At 40.1% G+C, this 20,954-nt stretch overlaps 1 protein-coding gene across 1 annotated transcript in view; it reads right to left on the reverse strand.

Moving 5' to 3' along the window:
• Positions 1 to 2,295: 2,295 nt before the first annotated feature.
• pcif1 (phosphorylated CTD interacting factor 1) overlaps positions 2,296 to 20,954 on the reverse strand; it is a 69,056-nt gene continuing 50,397 nt past the window's right edge. Inside the window, exon 16 of the mRNA XM_060919349.1 lies at positions 2,296 to 4,650. Within this exon, the coding sequence (XP_060775332.1) occupies positions 4,371 to 4,650 (280 nt within the window). The 3' untranslated portion in view covers positions 2,296 to 4,370. The remainder of the gene's footprint in view (positions 4,651 to 20,954) is intronic.

Consider the following 20,954-nt stretch of genomic DNA (forward strand, 5'->3'; position numbering starts at 1 on the left):
CTCTGGTGTGGCTGCCCACTGCTCTAGGTGTGTGCACGCGCGTGTGTGTTCACTGCTTCAGATGGGTTAAATGCAGAGGATGAATTTCACTGTGCTTGAAGTGTGCACGTGACAAAGGTTTCTTCTTCTTATGGTCCCTTTCCTCACCATTTCATGACAAATTAAGGCAGAATTGATTCCAGTTGGTGAATTTGCTTTTGTCAGCTGTTCATGGGAATTCTCAATATGTAGGTTTAACCTAAAGGTTAGAGAAACTGCTTTTGGTTCCAAAAGGTCACCGGTTCAAGTCCCTGGACTGGCAGGAATGGCTGAAGGTGCCTTGGGCAAGGCACCTAACCCCCAACTGCTCCCCGGGCTGCCCACTGCTGGGGGTAGGTCATGGTCCTGGTGTGCGTCACTCTGGCTAAGATCACCTGCTGTAATATAATATAGGCCAAAGAGGCCATCATTAGTCTGGATAAACAAAAGGAACGTCCATTTGTACCCGAGTGAGAATAGTCACATGGCATCTATTCGGCTATTTATAACCAGTTAGGGTTAGTAAATAGCATTGTTGGCCACAGACAGCTGGGTGGTGCGATACACGACTCGGGTGTAAATAGCCAATCTGGCTACAAATAGCTTGGTTGGCTATGGTCACCCTGGGTGCAAATAGCATCCACTGAAAACAAAAACAGACCTATCAGAGTGATGGCAGAAACTTTAGGAATGACCAAATCAACAATTTGGTACATTCTTCAATGCACTGATGAGCTCAGTAACACCAAAAGAAAAGAATCCAACTAAAATGGATGATCATAGAATTCTTTCCTTGGTGAAGGAAAAGCCCTTCACAAGATCTAGTCAAGTCAAAAAAACACTCAAGGAGGTAAGCCTTTCACGGTCAAAGTCTAAAATCAAAAGACACACCTTCATGAATGCAAATACAGAAGGTTTTCCCTAAAAGATACAAAACACGAGTAACACTCCAGAACAGAAAGACTAAACTAGACTTTGCTGGAAAGCCTGCCCAGTTCTGGAACAAGATTCTTTGGACAGATGAAGCCAAGATGAACTTCTACCACAATGATGGAAAGGAAAGGAAGGCACTCATAATCCAAAGCAAACCACGTCTTCTATCAAACATTGTGGACATGGGCATGTACGGTATGGCTGCCAATGGAACTGAATCACTGCTGATTGAAGTAGCAGGAGGAATTATGAAGTACGCACACACGCACACAGAAAACAAAAAGTACATTATTGTACCTTTGGGGTACAATGACCCGTCACTGGGGCAGTACCCTCGAAGGTACTTATTTATACCCTTTAAATACTGTTTGGGAACATGTGTACCTTTCTGACCCTGAAAAGGTACACACAGTTACCTTGAAGTCCAGTGATGAGCCGTAGGGCGTACGTTAGCGTAGACTGTACCTTGGGGGACAGAAATGGACTCCTACTGTACCCCTGTTTCTGACCGTGCAGGGCTATACTTTCTGTTCAGATTCAGTCAAATGCTGCAAAACTGATATTACGGTGCTTCAAAGTAGGGATGGATAATGACCCAAAACGTACTGCAAATGCAACCCAAGCGCTCAAGGCCCCAAAAGCCCTTAAAACGGTCAAGCCCGTTACAATTGACCTGCTTTTCATTTCACTTACTGAAGAGAAAACTGAAGGCAGAAAGACCCACAAACAAGCGGCGACTGAAGGCGGCCACAGTAAAGGCCTGGCAAAGCATCTCAAGAGAGTAAACTCAACATTTCAGGTGGTCATTGACTGCATCCAAGTATTAAAAATGCTGTTTATATTTATAATCATATTCATTTGTCCAATTACTTTGGTAAGCCTGTGAAAATGGAGGTACTATCTTTAAGAAACGGTTGTCATTCCTAAACAATTAATGCTCTATTTATTTAATTTAAACCCCTTAAAGCTGACCTCACCTAAAAACAGTGCACTCCAGGCTCTTCAAGCTTCCTCCCTTAGAATAAATACATTAAAATTCTATAAATATTTGGGTTTTATGCTTACCTTTCACGTCGTTTCAACAGCACTCACTCATCAAGAACAAAACTAAGATATCTACATTCATACTGACTCAAAAGACTGAGATCATGGAACAGGAAACTGATGACTAAACCTCAAACATTATTTTCTTCAAATTCCAGTGTTGTGCATCAACTTTGTAAAGAACCACCACCGTTTTAAATAAAAAATAACGAAGGTAACAAAAGACTCAGAGTAAAATCACTGAAAGGTTCCATAAAGATCTGCAAAAGCATCAGCAAAAAACACATATGACGAAGCCTATAAGCACTATACATTTAATTATCTCTTTTGTGATTGTGACACATGGGATCAAGCAAAAGAACCTAAAACCGAACACGTACAACAGTGAAATATAAAAATAACAAATCATTTTTGCTGGTTACACTATGCAGTACTGTTCATACACAGTTCTACTATTACATACAAGATAGATTTCTCCTCTTCAGTTATCACTTTGGTTTAGTTTAAAATGACGTCTATTTAATAAATTGTACAATTCATAAACAGATTTGTTTAAAAGAAATAAAAGCATGGGGGGAGAAAGGCATGGAGAATACTTTTTTTTTTCTTTTTCAAAAGAGCTCACTCACTCTACAACTGTAGCAGGGGGGAAAAAAAATCATACTTCATAATGCTTTTCTGTACAATATCTACAGTTTTGCTGGTGATGGGAAATACCCCAGGAATGAGAAAGCCAGATAAAAGACTTCATAAAAGGTGAGATACTACCTTTTGGGTGTCGGATGTTAGCAATGATGAGCAAACTGCCAAAATACTGTACTGCTATAATGGCAAGAGTACATGAGCCAACCCTCAAGCATAGAGCGATGACGAGTCATTACTTCATACATAGAGAGGACAGAAAATAAAAAAACCTCTATAAGGATGCTTAGAAATTCAAATCACATGACTAACTGCAACAAAGCAGATTCCAACAGAACATTTGGAGTGGAGGAAACTTCTCATTGGTCTACTCCGAGAACTAGAGGGAAAACGTAGGATCAACTCTTTGTCCCTTTTTTTTGTTGTTGTTAATTTACATTCATTATGCTGCCCAGTGATCAGGTTCAAATCTCGTTCTGGAGTAGAAACACGATTACAAACACATTTGTAACTTCACAGAAAGAAAAAGAAACCCAAGGCATTTAATAAGATCCTTTCGAAGGCTGAAATTAAGATAGGACTACATAATGGATGGACAAGTTAGTATTGCTGAAATGCAATATCACAGATAAGCTTTTAGGTTCACCTATTGCTTTCTCCTGCAATCTTCACCGAGACATAAAAAAAATATGGATGGAAATTATATATTATCCACTCACAAATTGGAAACTTTAGTGGGGGAAATGGTATTATTTTATCATGGCTGTCACAGTCGATGCTGCCAAACCTTGCTGAAAGTACGCACTGTACACCTCGAAGAGTAACAAAACAGTATTTTTCTACAGACGAGTAAACAAAGTCAACTGGATTCCTCCTTATCCTCTGTGCACATTTTAAGTACAAGTAAACTAAAAGTAGAACTAGAACAACCTGATATCTATCTATCTATCTATCTATCTATCTATCTATCTATCTATCTATCTATCTATCTATCTATTCATCCATCCATCCGGCAGATTCTATCTGAGAAAACGATACGAAACTATCCTTTGCTGCTGTTTCGCTCCTTTGCGTTCTGAACCCCACCTAAAACGGACCGCTTCGAACAAACTCTCAGGGGAGTTTTTGTCATCGTCAGTGCTTTGTTCCAGAAGAGGGACCACTAGGGCTTGTATGGGTACATCAAGGAGTCTCTCCAACACAAAAGAAACTGGCTCGAGCACAGATAAATGTGTATACGACAAGGCCTACTGCTACGACTACTACTACTCTAATGTATAGCATGTTAGGGGCTAATGAACATAGCTGCCCACTCATGGATTCATCTCCCTTCTGTTGGCATACAAGTTTAAAGGGGGAAAAAAAAAAGGACTTGAACAAGAAAAAGCACAACAGAGACACTCATCCATTTCTCACTTCTCAATCTGACAGATAGACGACTCTGCCAAGACGCAAAGCACAAAGTTAAAAAGGCCAAAATAAAACCCAAGTAGAATTACCACATCTCAAATGGCAACAAAACGCAATTAGTGAACAAATAATCACATCAGTTTAAAAAAAAAAAAAAAGCTCAACAACGACAACATTAATAATAAAACCCATAATATTTCTTTAAATATTACAGACGGAGAAAAGTAAATGAAGCTTTTGTCTTTAGCTCCATCCTCATTCTCTCTCGTGAACTGACTAAACATGCAGTCAGTCATTCTTCCCACACACACACACACACACACTTAAATGTTTGATGTTTCAGGTGCCGGGCTGCTACTGTCACGGCCTCCAGGGGCTTCCAGGCTCGCAGAGCGCTCATAGCTCGGTTTGGAGTCTCTATCTCCACTACTGGAGGATGAAGATGAAGAAGGTCCAGGAGAGGACAGCGAGCGTCCCGAGATCTTATACGCAGCCAGCAGCTCCTGAATTCTCTCACTAGTTGGTTCCCATTTAGCAAAGCCGGCGTTGTTCTGCAGGAAGATAACTGCTGTTCCATGGACGGCTTTGTAGTACATCTCCTCTCTTTAAAAAAAAAAAAAAAGAAGAGGGGGGAGGAAAAAAAAACACATTAAAATGACATTGCTTACAAGGGCAATGCTTCAAATCTCACAGATCATTCTACACTTTAGTCAAATTAGCTAGTGCTCATAGTGACAGCTCAGCGTCATTATTAAATACTAAAGACAAACCCAGAATGAGTGAGAAAAGTACCTCTGTCCTAAAGAACCTTACTAATTCCCAGAGGTGGATAAAGTACCGAACTTCATTACTTCAGTCAAAGTACAGATCCCACTGGTCAAATGTTACTCCGATACAAGTGAAAGTTGTCCAGTCACATTTTTACTTAAGCCAAAGCACTGAAGTACTTGCTTTTAAAAATACTTAAGTGTTAAAAGTACATTTTCTGTCAACGCATTGTTGTATTATTGCCACAACGCTTCCAAAACCTAACACCATTACCAAAGACAGAAATACGAATTCACAAAATGAACGCATGCTGTGCCGTCATGGTGGTTTAACGTTAAGCTAGCTAGTCAATGAAGCTCCACCTGACATGCTAGCAAACTCTTTTCAAACTCAAAATCATGTTGGGTATCTAACGCTACTGGAAAAGAAAGATTTCTACATTCTGTTTATTTGGCAAGATTATGCTGAAACATATTTCTGAAAGGACTTCAGATAAGTTAACGTTATTCATGTTAGCGTTGGTGGAGAAGTCCTGCCTCAAGTGGAGGAGTTTAAGTATCTTGGGATCTTGTTCACGAGTGAGGGAAGGACAGATCATGAGGTCGACAGGCGGATCGGTGCAGCCTCCGCAGTGATGCGGTCGCTTTACCGGTCCGTTGTGGTGAAGAAGGAGCTGAGCCAAAAGGTGAAGCTCTCGATTTACCAGTCGATCTACGTTCCGACTCTCACCTATGGTCATGAGCTTTGGGTAATGACCGAAAGAACAAGATCGCGGATACAAGCGGCCGAAATGAGTTTCCTTCGCAGGGTGGCTGGGCACTCCCTTAGAGACAGGGTGAGAAGCACAGTCACTCGGGAGGAGCTCGGAGTAGAGCCGCTGCTCCTCCACATTGAAAGGAATCAGCTGAGGTGGCTCGGGCATCTCTTTCGGATGCCTCCTGGACGTCTCCCCGGGGAGGTGTTCCAGGCATGTCCCCCAGGGAGGAGGCCCCGGGGAAGACCCAGGACACACTGGAGGGACTATGTCTCTCGGCTGGCCTGGGAACGCCTCGGTGTTCTTCCCGAGGAGCTGGCCGAGGTGTCTGGGGAAAGGGAAGTTTGGGCTTCCATGCTCAGACTGCTGCCTCCGCGACCCGGCCCCGGATAAGCGGAAGGCGGCGAGACGAGATGTTAGCGTAACTCCATTTTTACATGCTAACTAAGTGTCCAAGTTAACTAGCTGTGTGTAAACGTTAGCCGTGGACAAGACTGCGGCAACTTGGTGGGTAAATCCATAGAAAGGTCATTTGACTAATCAGACCGCATAGCTATCGCAACGTTATCGCTAGCTCTAAAAGCACAGACCACTTCATTGCAAGCTTTCTCTTGGAATAAAATGTTTACATCCCTCAATATGCTTCCGCAGGTCGGACGGCGAGTTTTTGTAGACCGTGATGTGGTTCGTTTTCAGCAAACAAAGCAAACATTTAAAACGAAACAAATCTTTAATCCTTTCAGAAAACTGAAACATGGGTTCTAGGTAAAGCCATGAGTGCGTGCGTTCTCCAGAAGAACCGCCTTCTTCCATTCTGCCATCAACTGATCGTATTAAATAATGCTGTCGAGAAATCATTGAGCTTTATTCTATCCAGTCTATTCAGGATGTAATTTTAGTTTTAAATTTATAAAAATGCTCATCACTATGCAAGGTATTTTGGTTTTTTTGAGCAGTTGCATTTACAGTGGAGCACCGTTATAATACGAATCACTATTATACAAAAAACAGTGTAACACGGTCAGCTCATGGCTCCCAAAATTTAAATTTATCTTTATATGTAGCTGCGTGTGTGTGTGTGTGTGTGTGTGTATATATATATATATATATATATATATATATATATATATATATAAAAGTGCTGTCAAAAATGTCGCGTTATTAACGCGTTAAATTGACTCAATTTTAATGGCGATAATTTTTTTTATCGCGAGATTAACGATCTGTGACATGATGTAGGTTTTTCATAAGCTTTTGAAACTGCCAGGAACTTGGAACAGAGACAAACGATAGCAGCTAGACTGTAATGCCCCGCACAGCCAGAGTCCTCTGTCCTCCTCCCAAAGAACCAGTGCGGGCAGGGCGCGCTAGTAGAGATGGGATTTATGGCTCTTTGATGGGATCCGCATCTTTGTGATCCGTTCTTTGAAAAGAGCCGTTCAAAAGACTGGCTCATTTGGCTCTTTTTAAATATTTATTCAGTTTTAATAAGACAGCGTCTAAAGAAGCCAGATCCCTCTGAACTGTAAACTCAATGCTATCCCAGAAATCCTTCCTGTAATATGCAAATTTGGCCGCCTCTGATTGGACAGCGCGACGCATCAACAGGCAGAAAGTGTAAAAGGACAAAATGTGTTAAGTGAGCTGAAACAGTAAAGATCAGATTCAATGCAATATTTATCAACGAACAACTTAAACTTAATATAATAGTGTACTTTATATTATAAGCAAGCATGTCAAGCCTACTGTCACTGTGTAACCTGTCTCTCTGAGTTGTAGACTAACTCAAACAGTAGATCATTTCACTCATGGTTCTTTTGCTAGCCCCGGTGCTCGGCTTAGGTTTCACTTTGCAGTGGCTGTGTCAAGACGTGTTATGCTTTGCAATACAAAGCAAGCCCATTCACGTTTTTATGCTGATAAGAGAATTACAATGGTTTTTCATGTGACAAAAATGTGCGATTAAATTGCGATTAATCGCGAGTTAACTATGACAGTCGCGACATTAATCGCGATTAAATATTTTAATCGCTTGACAGCACTAATATATATATATATACACACACACACACACACACACACACACACAGTGGGGCAAAAAAGTATTTAGTCAGCCACCAATTGTGCAAGTTCTCCCACTTAAAAAGATGAGAGAGGCCTGTAATTTTCATCATAGGTACACTTCAACTATGAGACACAGAATGGGGGAAAGAATCCAGGAAATCACATTGTAGGATTTTTAACGAATTAATTGGTAAATTCCTCGGTAAAATAAGTGTTTGGTCACCTACAAACAAGCAAGATTTCTGGCTCTCACAGACCTGTAACAACTTCTTTAAGAGGCTCCTCTGTCCTCCACTTGTTACCTGTATTAATGGCACCTGTTTAAACTCATTATCAGTATAAAAGACACCTGTCCACAACCTCAAACAGTCACACTCCAAACTCCACTATGGCCAAGACCAAAGAGCTGTCAAAGGACACCAGAAACAAAATTGTAGACCTGCACCAGGCTGGGAAGACTGAATCTGCAATAGGTAAGCAGCTTGGTGTGAAGAAATCAACTGTGGGAGCAATTATTAGAAAATGGAAGACATACAAGACCACTGATAATCTCCCTCGATCTGGGGCTCCACGCAAAATCTCACCCCGTGGGGTCAAAATGATCACAAGAACGGTGAGCAAAAATCCCAGAACCACACGGGGGGACCTCGTGAATGACCTGCAGAGAGCTGGGACCAAAGTAACAAAGGCTACCATCAGTAACACACTACGCCGCCAGGGACTCAAATCCTGCAGTGCCAGACGTGTCCCCCTGCTTAAGCCAGTACATGTCCAGGCCCGTCTGAAGTTTGCTAGAGAGCATTTGGATGATCCAGAAGAGGACTGGGAGAATGTCATATGGTCAGATGATGAAACCAAAATAGAACTTTTTATTAAAAACTCAACTTGTTGTGTTTGGAGGAGAAAGAATGCTGAGTTGCATCCAAAGAACACTATACCTACTGTGAAGCATGGGGGTGGAAACATCATGCTTTGGGGCTGTTTTTCTGCAAAGGGACCAGGACGACTGATCCATGTAAAGGAAAGAATGAATGGGGCCATGTATTGTGAGATTTTGAGTGAAAACCTCCTTCCATCAGCAAGGGCATTGAAGATGAAACGTGGCTGGTCTTTCAGCATGACAATGATCCCAAACACACCGCCCGGGCAACGAAGGAGTGGCTTCATAAGAAGCATTTCAAGGTCCTGGAGTGGCCTAGCCAGTCTCCAGATCTCAACCCCATAGAAAATCTTTGGAGGGAGTTGAAAGTCCGTGTTGCCCAGCGACAGCCCCAAAACATCACTGCTCTAGAGGAGATCTGCATGGAGGAATGGGCCAAAATACCAGCAACAGTGTGTGAAACCCTTGTGAAGACTTACAGAGAACATTTAACCTCTGTCATTGCCAACAAAGGGTATATAACAAAGTATTGAGATGAACTTTTGTTATTGACCAAATACTTATTTTCCACCATAATTTGCAAATAAATTCTTTAAAAATCAGACAATGTGGTTTTCTGGATTTTTTTCCCTCATTCTGTCTCTCATAGTTGAAGTGTACCTATGATGAAAATTACAGGCCTCTCTCATCTTTTTAAGTGGGAGAACTTGCACAATTGGTGACTGACTAAATACTTTTTTGCCCCACTGTGTGTGTGTGTGTGTGTGTGTGTGTGTATATATATATATAGAGAGAGAGAGAGAGAGAGAGAGAGAGCGCGAGTATGGCGGCACGGTGGTGTAGTGGTTAGCGCTGTCGCCTCACAGCAAGAAGGTCCGGGTTCAAACCCCGGGGCCGGCGAGGGCCTTTCTGTGTGGGGTTTGCATGTTCTCCCCGTGTCCGCGTGGGTTTCCTCCGGGTGCTCCGGTTTCCCCCACAGTCCAAAGACATGCAGGTTAGGTTAACTGGTGACTCTAAATTGACCGTAGGTGTGAATGCGAGTGTGAATGGTTGTCTGTGTCTATGTGTCAGCCCTGTGATGACCTGGCGACTTGTCCAGGGTGTACCCCGCCTTTTGCCCGTAGTCAGCTGGGATAGGCTCCAGCTTGCCTGCGACCCTGTAGAACAGGATAAAGCGGCTAGAGATAATGAGATGAAACGTAGCTGCGTTCAAGAACTCTGCAGTCTCAAACTCGGAAGAAGAGTTACTTGAAGATGCGAAAAGATGGTTTAAATGCAACGGTACTTCTGGGGCGAACGTCACACATCTATGAAATGTGCTTCATTTCATCCGACTACAGGCCCACACAGGCTTTCAGTAAAACCAAGGACTAAAATGCGCTGCGTTGTGCACTCTGCCTGAACTGTGCTTGTTGTGCGATAATCATTGTTCTAGTCTTTGAACACTTCTTCTCGTTTACCTGTTATTACATGCAGTTAATTATTCCACGATTGTCCATATTCTTCTCACCACTACTGTAATTTTATAACGACTTGTAATTAACTCAGTGGTTAATTAACTTACAGTTGTTCAGAGCAGGACAAGACTTGTATTTTTAATAGGTTGAAGTGCAAACGTAGAACGTCGCTATGGAAAAAAACGAGTTTTGTAAAGAATAGATTTATTTTATATACGCGTATACATGTAAATAAAATTTATTTAAATAACATACAGAAGCGTGCATTGCTGTAATCTGGGACGGGTGCAGGGAATCAGTCTTTCAGGTTCGTGCTGCTCAGATCGAAGCGTGTGGATGTGTCAGGCAACAAAATATTTTATTACATCTTATTTATTACATTGACAGTCAACAAATTAAATAAATAAAATTTAAAAAATAAAATAAATCAGCAGCATGGTAAAAACGATCGTAGTTCTTTCAATTTCTACATCGGATATCATTAGAGGACTGGTTTGTTTAAAAAAAACATCTATTTATTGTTTTCGTGGTCTGGTTTCCATCAAATCCTGCGCTCTGATTGGCTGACGAGCAGGTCCGTATCTTACGATACGGACCCTGGTTACGGACCTCTGGCGACTCGCTCGTTCACAACAACAAACATAGTAGCATTTTTTGTCAACATTTATCTTTTTTTTTTATAAGATTTATTTATAAGATTATCAAAAATCTTATAAATTTTTGCCAGCATTTCTCAGGAGAATAGCATTAATTTTACAGCATGGATAGCGATAACGACAGTGTTCACAGCGAAAGCGAGTTTTACTACCCTGAGGAAGAAGAAATAAAAGAAAACATTTCAGAAGAAAGCTAAAAACCTCTAACTGTTAATGCCGAGCAAAAACATGGCTGAATCCTGAATGACTCCTATTTGTATAAATAGGGGACGACATAGGCGGCAAAATGTTTTTTTTTCCTGCTATGTAAGTGCACTTGTATACCGAGGAGGAAGCAATTTGCATTACAGCCGTGAATGAGGATTCAAAATAGCATTAATTTTACAGCATGGATAGCGATAACGACAGTGTTCACAGCGAAAGCGAGTTTTACTACCCTGAGGAAGAAGAAATAAAAGAAAACATTTCAGGAGAAAGCTAAAAACCTGTAGCTTGCTAACAGTTTAATCTCATTAGTTAATGAGGCCGGCGGCACGGTGGTGTAGTGTTTAGCGCTGTCGCCTCACAGCAAGAAGGTCCTGGGTTCGAGCCCCAGGGCCGGCGAGGGCCTTTCTGTGCGGAGTTTGCATGTTCTCCCCGTGTCCGCGTGGGTTTCCTCCGGGTGCTCCGGTTTCCCCCACAGTCCAAAGACATGCAGGTTAGGTTAACTGGTGACTCTAAATTGACCGTAGGTGTGAATGTGAGTGTGAATGGTTGTCTGTGTCTATGTGTCAGCCCTGTGATGACCTGGCGACTTGTCCAGGGTGTACCCCGCCTTTCGCCCGTAGTCAGCTGGGATAGGCTCCAGCTTGCCTGCGACCCTGTAGAACAGGATAAAGCGGCTAGAGATAATGAGATGAGATGAGTTAATGAGGCCCATTTTGGACCATGTTATCCTAATACATAATATTACGTTAGGTAAAAACTTGCAACCAGTACAATCTCTTCTTCAAAGTTTCACCAAATGGCTTTATTTATGCAATATAAAGGTCATAATACTGTAGAACTTTGGTCGAGCAAAAACATGGCTGAATCCTGAATGACTCCTATTTGTATAAATAGGGGACTACATAGGCGGCAAAATGTAGTTTTTTTTCCTGCCATGGAAGTGCACTTGTATACCGAGGAGGAAGCCATTTGCATTACAGCCATGAATGAGGATTCAAAATGGCGGCTCAGCTCGGTTTTCCCTTTCGGGCGCTCTCGTTTTCTGTTAGAATTTGGTAAAGAAAAAAATAAATATATTATTTACCAGCTTAAGGTCGGTCCGTATGGTGAAATACCGTGACCTCGGCCCAGAGGGCCTCGCTCAGTACTTTCAAGACCTCGGTCACGATATTTCACCATACAGACCTCCCAGCTGGTAAATAACATAGATATATCTCTCTCAAAGGATGTTTTCTACTCGAGTCATGCCAGATTTTCCAGACCGCTATAACACGGTCGGATTCTTTGGATCCCAACTACCGTGTTATAACAGCAATCCGCTGTATTTAAATTTATCCAAGCCTGAAAATGTCAATAAATGCAAAAGACCCATCTGAAATAAAGACACAGAATATCAGGAAATACTGAGTACCACAGGTTTTATGTACTTGAATGCCATTATTTATTACTGTAGCTCTAAAAAGATTATATCGTTCTTCCAATGATACCAACTACAAAATGCAGGATTAAATTTACAGTGAATTTGAGCGAGAACATATCGGTGTTATTACTCTCCTTCTTGTGAGCAACTGTTTGACACCGAATGAGAAAAGCAAATGTGATTTTTCTCCCCCCTTTATGGATATTTATCAGCATCATTTGAATGACAACCATCTTCAAAAAAAAAAAAAGAGCATTATTAGCTCATCTGGCCTTAAGGCTGATGAGCTGTTGCCAATGGCGTGGCGTCCATCGTCCACAATTCAGTGAAATCGTATCTCCTCCGTCAGTTCTCAATGGATTTCCATTCAGATTGGTTCGTTTGAAAGAACTCATCACTCTGCACAAAATATTTTGTCAAAAAAATTATTTTTTTACATTAACAAGTTCACAATTAGGCCAAATTAATTAATTTTCCAGGCCCCTCACTAGAATCGTACCTCCTCTCTCATTTCCCAGCCGATTCCAGTTGAGATAGATGTTTCGGGTAGATCTTTCCACGAGGAACAAAACTTGATCGTTTGTTGATTTTCCCGTTGTAAACAATTTGTTTATTTCCGGTTATATCATATCTCCTTCAGTTCTCAATGGATTTCAGTTCTGATTGTTTTATCTGAAAGAACTTGCCCTTCTGTACAACACTTGGTCACTGCTGATTAGGTCGCCTTAATGAATTTTCGGACTTCTCATTAGAATTCTATCTCTCCTCGCAGTTCCCACCCAATTTCGGTTCTTGATCGATGTTTTAGGTCGAGCTTCCCTCGGGGAACAAAACTTGGTCACTTGTTTGTTGATTTTCTTGTTGTAAACAATTTGTTTATTTTCAGTTAAATCATGTCTCCTCCCTCGCTTCTCAATGGATTTCAGTTCTGATTGTTTTATTTGAAAGAATTGAGACTTTCTGCACAACACTTGGTCGCTGTACTGTCAATTTTTGCTAACGAATTAATAATTAGGTCGACTTAACACATTTTCTTCTGATTAGAATTTTATCTCCTCTCTCGTTTATCATGCGAATTCAGTTCTGATCCAAGTTTTGGGCAGATCTTCCCTCAGGGAACAAAATTTAGTCCTTGGTTGATTTTTCTGTTGTAAACAATCTGTCGTGGAGGTCGGTCCTCTGTCACACCGTCACATTTCAGTTCTCTTTTGGTCGTCATGGTTGTTTTGATGGCAGGCCAGATGAGCTGCTATGTCCTTGATGTTCTGGTTTATACTGTGTTATGCTGAGATTTACTGTAGTAGAATCTGATTAAATCAGTAAGTGGCAGGTCAGAAATACCCATCTACTTACAAAGGTTTGGATAAGCAACTAACATGACTGAATAGCTATAAAACGGTTACCTTTTAAAGCTAGACTGCCTTTCAGACTTTTCAGGTTTAAGTCATAATAAGCATTCCCTCCCCCAGTTATTTTTGTTTCGTGGACCGAAAGCTACTGAATTTGAAAAATCACAGACTTCCAATTTTATTAGTTTTTTAAAAATAGAACAACTCATGAAATTCTCCACTATTTTTTCCTGCTTCACCATGACGCAATACAAGATACTACGTCGTGCATCACGTAGTGGGCTTTCCCCATTCGCGCAAGGCATTGTGGGAAACAAATTTGAAACAGGAGAGGAAAATAGAGGACGCGAATGAAACATCAAAGACCAACTCCAGTAACGGAAAGCGAGATGATTTTCCTTTCTTTCGCAACGTAACCAGAGGACCAAACTAATAAATATCGGCGGTCAGCGAGCACCTCGGTGCGATCAGCTGTTCGTTTAGCGACAGAATGATGGAACTGTCAGTGCACGGTCAAGGTAAACCTGTAGATGGCAGTAATGCAACACCGTGGATGCCAGCTGCCGGAAAACCCAAAAGAAGAAGAAAAAGACGATGCCAAACGGTAAACATGCACGCGCACATACTGGACTTCCTTGTCTGACTTCCCTGGGAATCCCCTTAAATTACATAACTTTGCAGCCACAGAATGGCCTGTTTTTTTTTTTTTTTTAGATATTACAACAGTGTTGTTTTTGGCAGCCATTTTTGATTTAGTTTTAGTCTTTTGGACGAAATGCTTATTATTAGTTTTAGTCACATTTTAGTCAATTCCATGCTTGATAGTTTTGGTCTAGTTTTAGTCGACAAAAACTAAAAGGGTTTTAGTCCAGTTTTAGTCATTAATTTTAGTCGAGAAAATAATTACTTTAAAACATTAAATTAGGCCAATACAGAGATAGGAAATTGTAATCGAGGTTGACAGGTTGTGCATAACACTCTCAAAACAGTGTCTCAAAACAAACTTGTTTCACTTGAACGTAAAAAGTATGTCAAACATTTGGGTTTAATAATCGATGACAATCTTTCTTGGAAGCCTCATATTGATTTTATTTGCAACAAAACAAGCAAGGTTGTGGGCCTTTTGGCCACGCTTAGACATTTTATTCCACTACATACCCTTGTGACATTATATCGCTCTCTGATTCAACCTTATTTAACATATGGTCTTAGTTCTTGGGGACAGGCTTGTAAAACTCATAAATAAAAGCATTAATCCTACAAAAACGAGCTTTAAGATTAATCCATTTTATTGATAATAGAAAAAGTGCCCTTCCATTGTTTTCCAAAACCAATATTTTACCAGTAAATCATCTTTTCTATGAATGTATTTCTAAATTAATGTATGACGTTGTTAATCAAAGTGCACCCTCAAACATTTGTAAATTATTTTCTTCTATTTCTAGTATCCATTCTTATAACACGAGATCATCTTACTCCAAGAACTTATATACTCAGTATTCTCGTACAAATCTACAAAAGAACTCATTTTCCCGTGTTGGTGTTAGGGTATGGAACCAGATTCCAACTTCTATAAGATCTTCATCTAAATTGTTGTTCAAGAAAAAAAAGTCAGACACCACCTTTTTTCTGATTTAAGTAGATATGGATATGATGTTGACATCTCCAAACTCTTTCTTTCTACATACCTTTATTTATATCTTAGTTTTAACTTTAAATACAACCCCGATTCCAAAAAAGTTGGGACAAAGTACAAATTGCAAATAAAAACAGAATGCAATGATGTGGAAGTTTCAAAATTCCATATTTAATTCAGAATAGAACATAGATGACATATCAAATGTTTAAACTGAGAAAATGTATCATTTAAAGAGAAAAATTAGGTGATTTTAAATTTCATGACAACACATCTCAAAAAAGTTGGGACAAGGCCATGTTTACCACTGTGAGACATCCCCTTTTCTCTTTACAACAGTCTGTAAACGTCTGGGGACTGAGGAGACAAGTTGCTCAAGTTTAGGGAGAGGAATGTTAACTCATTCTTGTCTAATGTAGGATTCTAGTTGCTCAACTGTCTTGGGTCTTTTTTGTCGTATCTTCCGTTTTATGATGCGCCAAATGTTTTCTATGGGTGAAAGATCTGGACTGCAGGCTGGCCAGTTCAGTACCCAGACCCTTCTTCTACGCAGCCATGATGCTGTAATTGATGCAGTATGTGGTTTGGCATTGTCATGTTGGAAAATGTAAGATCTTCCCTGAAAGAGACGTCATCTGGATGGGAGCATATGTTGCTCTAGAACCTGGATATACCTTTCAGCATTGATGGGGTCTTTCCAGATGTGTAAACTGCCCATGCCACATGCACTAATGCAACCCCATACCATCAGAGATGCAGGCTTCTGAACTGAGCGCTGATAACAACTTGGGTTGTCCTTCTCCTCTTTAGTCCGAATGACACGGCATCCCTGATTTCCATAAAGAACTTCAAATTTTGATTCGTCTGACCACAGAACAGTTTTCCACTTTGCCACAGTCCATTTTAAATGAGCCTTGGCCCAGAGAAGACGTCTGCGCTTCTGGATCATGTTTAGATACGGCTTCTTCTTTGAACTATAGAGTTTTAGCTGGCAACGGCGGATGGCATGGTGAATTGTATTCACAGATAATGTTCTCTGGAAATATTCCTGAGCCCATTTTGTGATTTCCAATACAGAAACATGCCTGTATGTGATGCAGTGCCGTCTAAGGGCCTGAAGATCACGGGCACCCAGTATGGTTTTCCGGCCTTGACCCTTACGCACAGAGATTCTTCCAGATTCTCTGAATCTTTTGATGATATTATGCACTGTAGATGATGATATGTTCAAACTCTTTGCAATTTTGCACTGTCGAACTCCTTTCTGATATTTGTTGGTGCAGAATTAGGGGGATTGGTGATCCTCTTCCCATCTTTACTTCTGAGAGCTGCTGCCACTCCAAGATGCTCTTTTTATACCCAGTCATGTTAATGACCTATTGCCAATTGACCTAATGAGTTGCAATTTGGTTCTCCAGCTGTTCCTTTTTTGTACCTTTAACTTTTGCAGCCTCTTATTGCCCCTGTCCCAACTTTTTTGAGATGTGTTGCTGTCATAAAATTTCAAATGAGCCAATATTTGGCATGAAATTTCAAAATGCCTCACTTTCGACATTTGATATGTTGTCTATGTTCTATTGTGAATACAATATCAGTGTTTGAGATTTGTAAATTATTGCATTCCGTTTTTATTTACAATTTGTACTTTGTCCCAACTTTTTTGGAATCGGGGTTGTATCATTTTATACCATGCATGAATTATTATTATCAGTATGACAAGTATACCTCTCTCTATATATATATTTTTTCAATGTTATTGAATGATATTACTGTACCTTTATATCGAATAACAATTGTCTCCTCTTTTTCTTTGTTACCAAATAGTTTTTAATTTGTCAAGTATGTTTTATTATCTTTTTCATACATATTTAAGTATTATATTAATTCATATAAAAAAATTTTTTTCTTTGTAAACATGAGTCTGCCTTGATTAGCAGTGCACTATTTGCAGACTTGTGTAGTCTATTATATGTTTATATGTAATTGAAACAAAAGATTGATTGAAGTGCGCATGCTCTCTACATAAACACTGTCTAGTGCAGACATCCCAAGCCTCCCGGAAGTTCCGGGAGTCTCCCGCATATTGATAGTGGCTCCCTGATGCCTGCAAATTGGAGAATATCTCCTGGAATCTAGAGCAAGTGAGCAAAAGCGTGCACGCGAAATATGACGGAGTGCGCGAGGGAGAGTGAGAGAGACTGTTCATGTAGCGCATGCTAGACAAAGAGCATCCTGATTGGTTTACAGACATCCAAACTCATTTCAGGGAGGTGTTGTGACGACGACCCCCCCGCTGATGGGAAAAAAAGTCATGGGTCACGACACCTCCCTGAAATGAGTTTCTGCAGGTTGGGATGTCTGCTTGTGTGCATGCTCCATTTAGCCCAGGAGTAATAGGGTTATACCCAGAACAAATTAGTAACAAGCTGAAAATTTCAGAATATGTTCAGAATACCTTTAGGAATAACATACTAAAAGTCCCCGGAAATCCCCCTTGTGCTCTCTGAGAAATTCAAGATGGTGTCCAAAATGGCCGCCAAATGGAGATCTGCCCATATCTCAGGCCCAAAACAAAATATTAATGCAATTAAAAGGTCAGAATATACGTTTTGTAGGGTAGGAGAGTAAATTCCAACATGTGTGTATTAATTACATTGTGTATTAACATTATATAATAACAATGTACACATTATTATAACAGTATATTTGTGTATAATGTGTTCGCTTGCCATGTCTGGTTAGATTGTCATATTTTTGGCACTGGGAGTTTCACTAAAACCAAAAACATCATGAACTCCAAAACATTACCTTCAATCCATTATAATTTATTTACATATATTGTTCATTATAACAAGAAGCTAATCCAACACAATAAATCATGGCGACTGAATGTTCCTCAAATAATGAACCTATTTACAAGAAGACAACTGGTCATTGTTCTATAACTTTCAACTTCAACAATCAATAAATCGAACACATCAGTCAACCAGACAATCATATTTAATTGGTAGATTCATATACCAATACATCTATCATAAATCAATCCATAAATCAATCAATCAATCAATGCAGTCATCATCCTCATCAGATTCTATGAATGTGTGTAGGTTTCATCCAGTCCGATCCTTGAATCAAGTATCAATCTTGAAACGCCCTGGCCCATAAATTCACATCCAAGAAGAAATAACAATGACTGTTATGACAAAATAATCGTTATGGTATCATGAAGATATCTCATATGTTTTTGAAATGGCTTCAGTTCTTAATGTTTAGGACTAATAATTACAGACTTATAATTGTAAATCTATACATGTGCTATTTAATGTACACTACCGATTATAGAGTGTGGATCCATTGGTTACTCGTTCACTCTGTATCATCCTATTCTGTTCACAAAACAACAAACACAATTACTAGGGGTTGGAGCACTTATTTTCATTAATATTAAAGTAAATTGGTGGTGTAAAATGAAAAATGGCATGTTAAAAGGTCATGCTGAGTTTAGTCATTTTTTTGTCCGAACACACTGGCAGCGCTAGTAGTAAAGACTGGCGCTAGAAACTCAAAGATTAATTTTTTTCCACCCTTAAACAAGCTTGAATAAATTCCCTACTTCATTGATGGTACAACAAAGGTCCAAGCATTACAACTGAGGCACTGAGAAGTGTTTAAGTCTACTCATTGTTTATAAGCAAGAGCTTTTATTGAAGCAGACCTTTTTGTCATGAAAGTCGCCGGAATGTTGAAGTGTACTGAAACAGCTTGCCATTGTAGTTTTAGAAGATAGAGTTCTCAAATTTAATTTCCCTTTAATATTTTATCAAAGCTTAAAGATGCACTAAATATTAAGGAAATTGATGTCTAATTGTTGTCTTACATTATGTTCATGTACTAAGCTAATCTGTCAATCATGTCAACCATCAAATTCCATGTAATTTCCACATTAATGACCTTGTAATCTTGGTTAATTTTAATAGTGTGACAATGGTGAATTTGCATTGCTTGTGTGAGAGAACATATAATTTAACATTTTAATTGCATTTATATTATGTTTTATCCCTGAGATATTGAAAAATCTCCAATCGGCGGCCATTTTGGACGCCATCTTAAATTTCTCAGAGAGCACAAGGTGGATTCCCGGGGACTTTTAGTATGTTATTCCTAAGGGTATTCTGAACATATTCTGAAAAATTCAGCTTGTTACTAATTTGTTCCGGGTTGGACTCAATTTTGAGCTAATGCTCTTGGGCTAATTGTTCACAGATTCGTGTTTCTGCCTCCGTTTAACATGTCGCAATGCGCTGATGGAGCCCAAACATGTCACGATGAACACACAACTAGAAGATGACCACGCTGTCCATTAATGTAAATATGATGGCTAAACATACTGCTAACGTTAGAGTAGCCAGGTGTGCTGCTGCTCATTTAGACATATTAAGGCACAGCAACAGGTCTGAAAAGCTACATTTCCCCCCGTATGTTTCACAGTAACTCAAATATGGGTCAATATATGACAAAGCTATCAGTTGCTGTCCCACCAATAATCCCTGCAGGACAAGTTTTACTCATGACATGTTAAGTGAATTTAAGTTAGCTTAACCAAGCCAACTTTAGTATGAAGCTAGCAGTCCCATTCATTTTCACCAGGTCACGGTGTTTTGGAAAACTTGATAGGAAATTCATCACAGACCGACTGTTGAGTGACATTAACCAAAGCTAGCAAACGTATGCATGATCTGTTAACAGGACTTCTTGTAACGTTAACTTACCGTCGCAGAAATAGCAGCATGGGGACCATTTAGATGTCTCTTGAGGTCGGTCGTATTCTTGCCACAGCGTGTACCTCTGTCTCCCACTACAAGGCATTCCGTTTTATTTTCTGCTGGATTATGTGTAAAGTATGTCCATAAATCATCGCGTCTTTTCTGCCCACCAAGCCCTTGTGCTGGCGTTGCCGCCGCCATGGTCCATGAACTGTGTGGCTGCCCCGGTGTGCACTGTGCCTCGTGGGTGTGGCCAAACAAGGACAGGATGCAGGTGCATTGCTGATATTTTCAGCATTTGGCAGACAGGTTGCACGCGCCGTTAGAGGAAACGCCATGCATTTTGATAGTCCTATAGCCAACCCACTAACAATTTCGTCTCGTCAACGAAAACAACAGATACGTCTCGTCATATTTTCGTGATCAAAGAGTTACACTACCGTTCAAAAGTTTGGGGTCACTTTGAAATGTCCTTATTTTTGAAAGAAAAGCACTGTTCTTTTCAATGATCACCACTTTAAACTAATCAGAAATCCACTCTATACATTGCTAATGTGGTAAATGACTATTCTAGCTGCAAATGTCTGGTTTTTGGTGCAATATCTCCATAGGTGTATAGAGGCCCATTTCCAGCAACTCTCACTCCAGTGTTCTAATGGTACAATGTGTTTGCTCATTGCCTCAGAAGGCTAATGGATGATTAGAAAACCCTTGTACAATCATGTTAGCACAGCTGAAAACAATTGAGCTCTTTAGAGAAGCTATAAAACTGACCTTCCTTTGAGCAGATTGAGTTTCTGGAGCATCACATTTGTGGGGTCGATTAAATGCTCGAAATGGCCAGAAAAATGTCTTGACTATATTTTCTATTCATTTTACAACTTATGGTGGTAAAAAAAGTGTGACTTTTCATGGAAAACACAAAATTGTCTGGGTGACCCCAAACTTTTGAA

The sequence above is a fragment of the Neoarius graeffei genome, chromosome 4 (genome assembly GCF_027579695.1).
Source record: "Neoarius graeffei isolate fNeoGra1 chromosome 4, fNeoGra1.pri, whole genome shotgun sequence".
Taxonomy (NCBI): domain Eukaryota; kingdom Metazoa; phylum Chordata; class Actinopteri; order Siluriformes; family Ariidae; genus Neoarius; species Neoarius graeffei.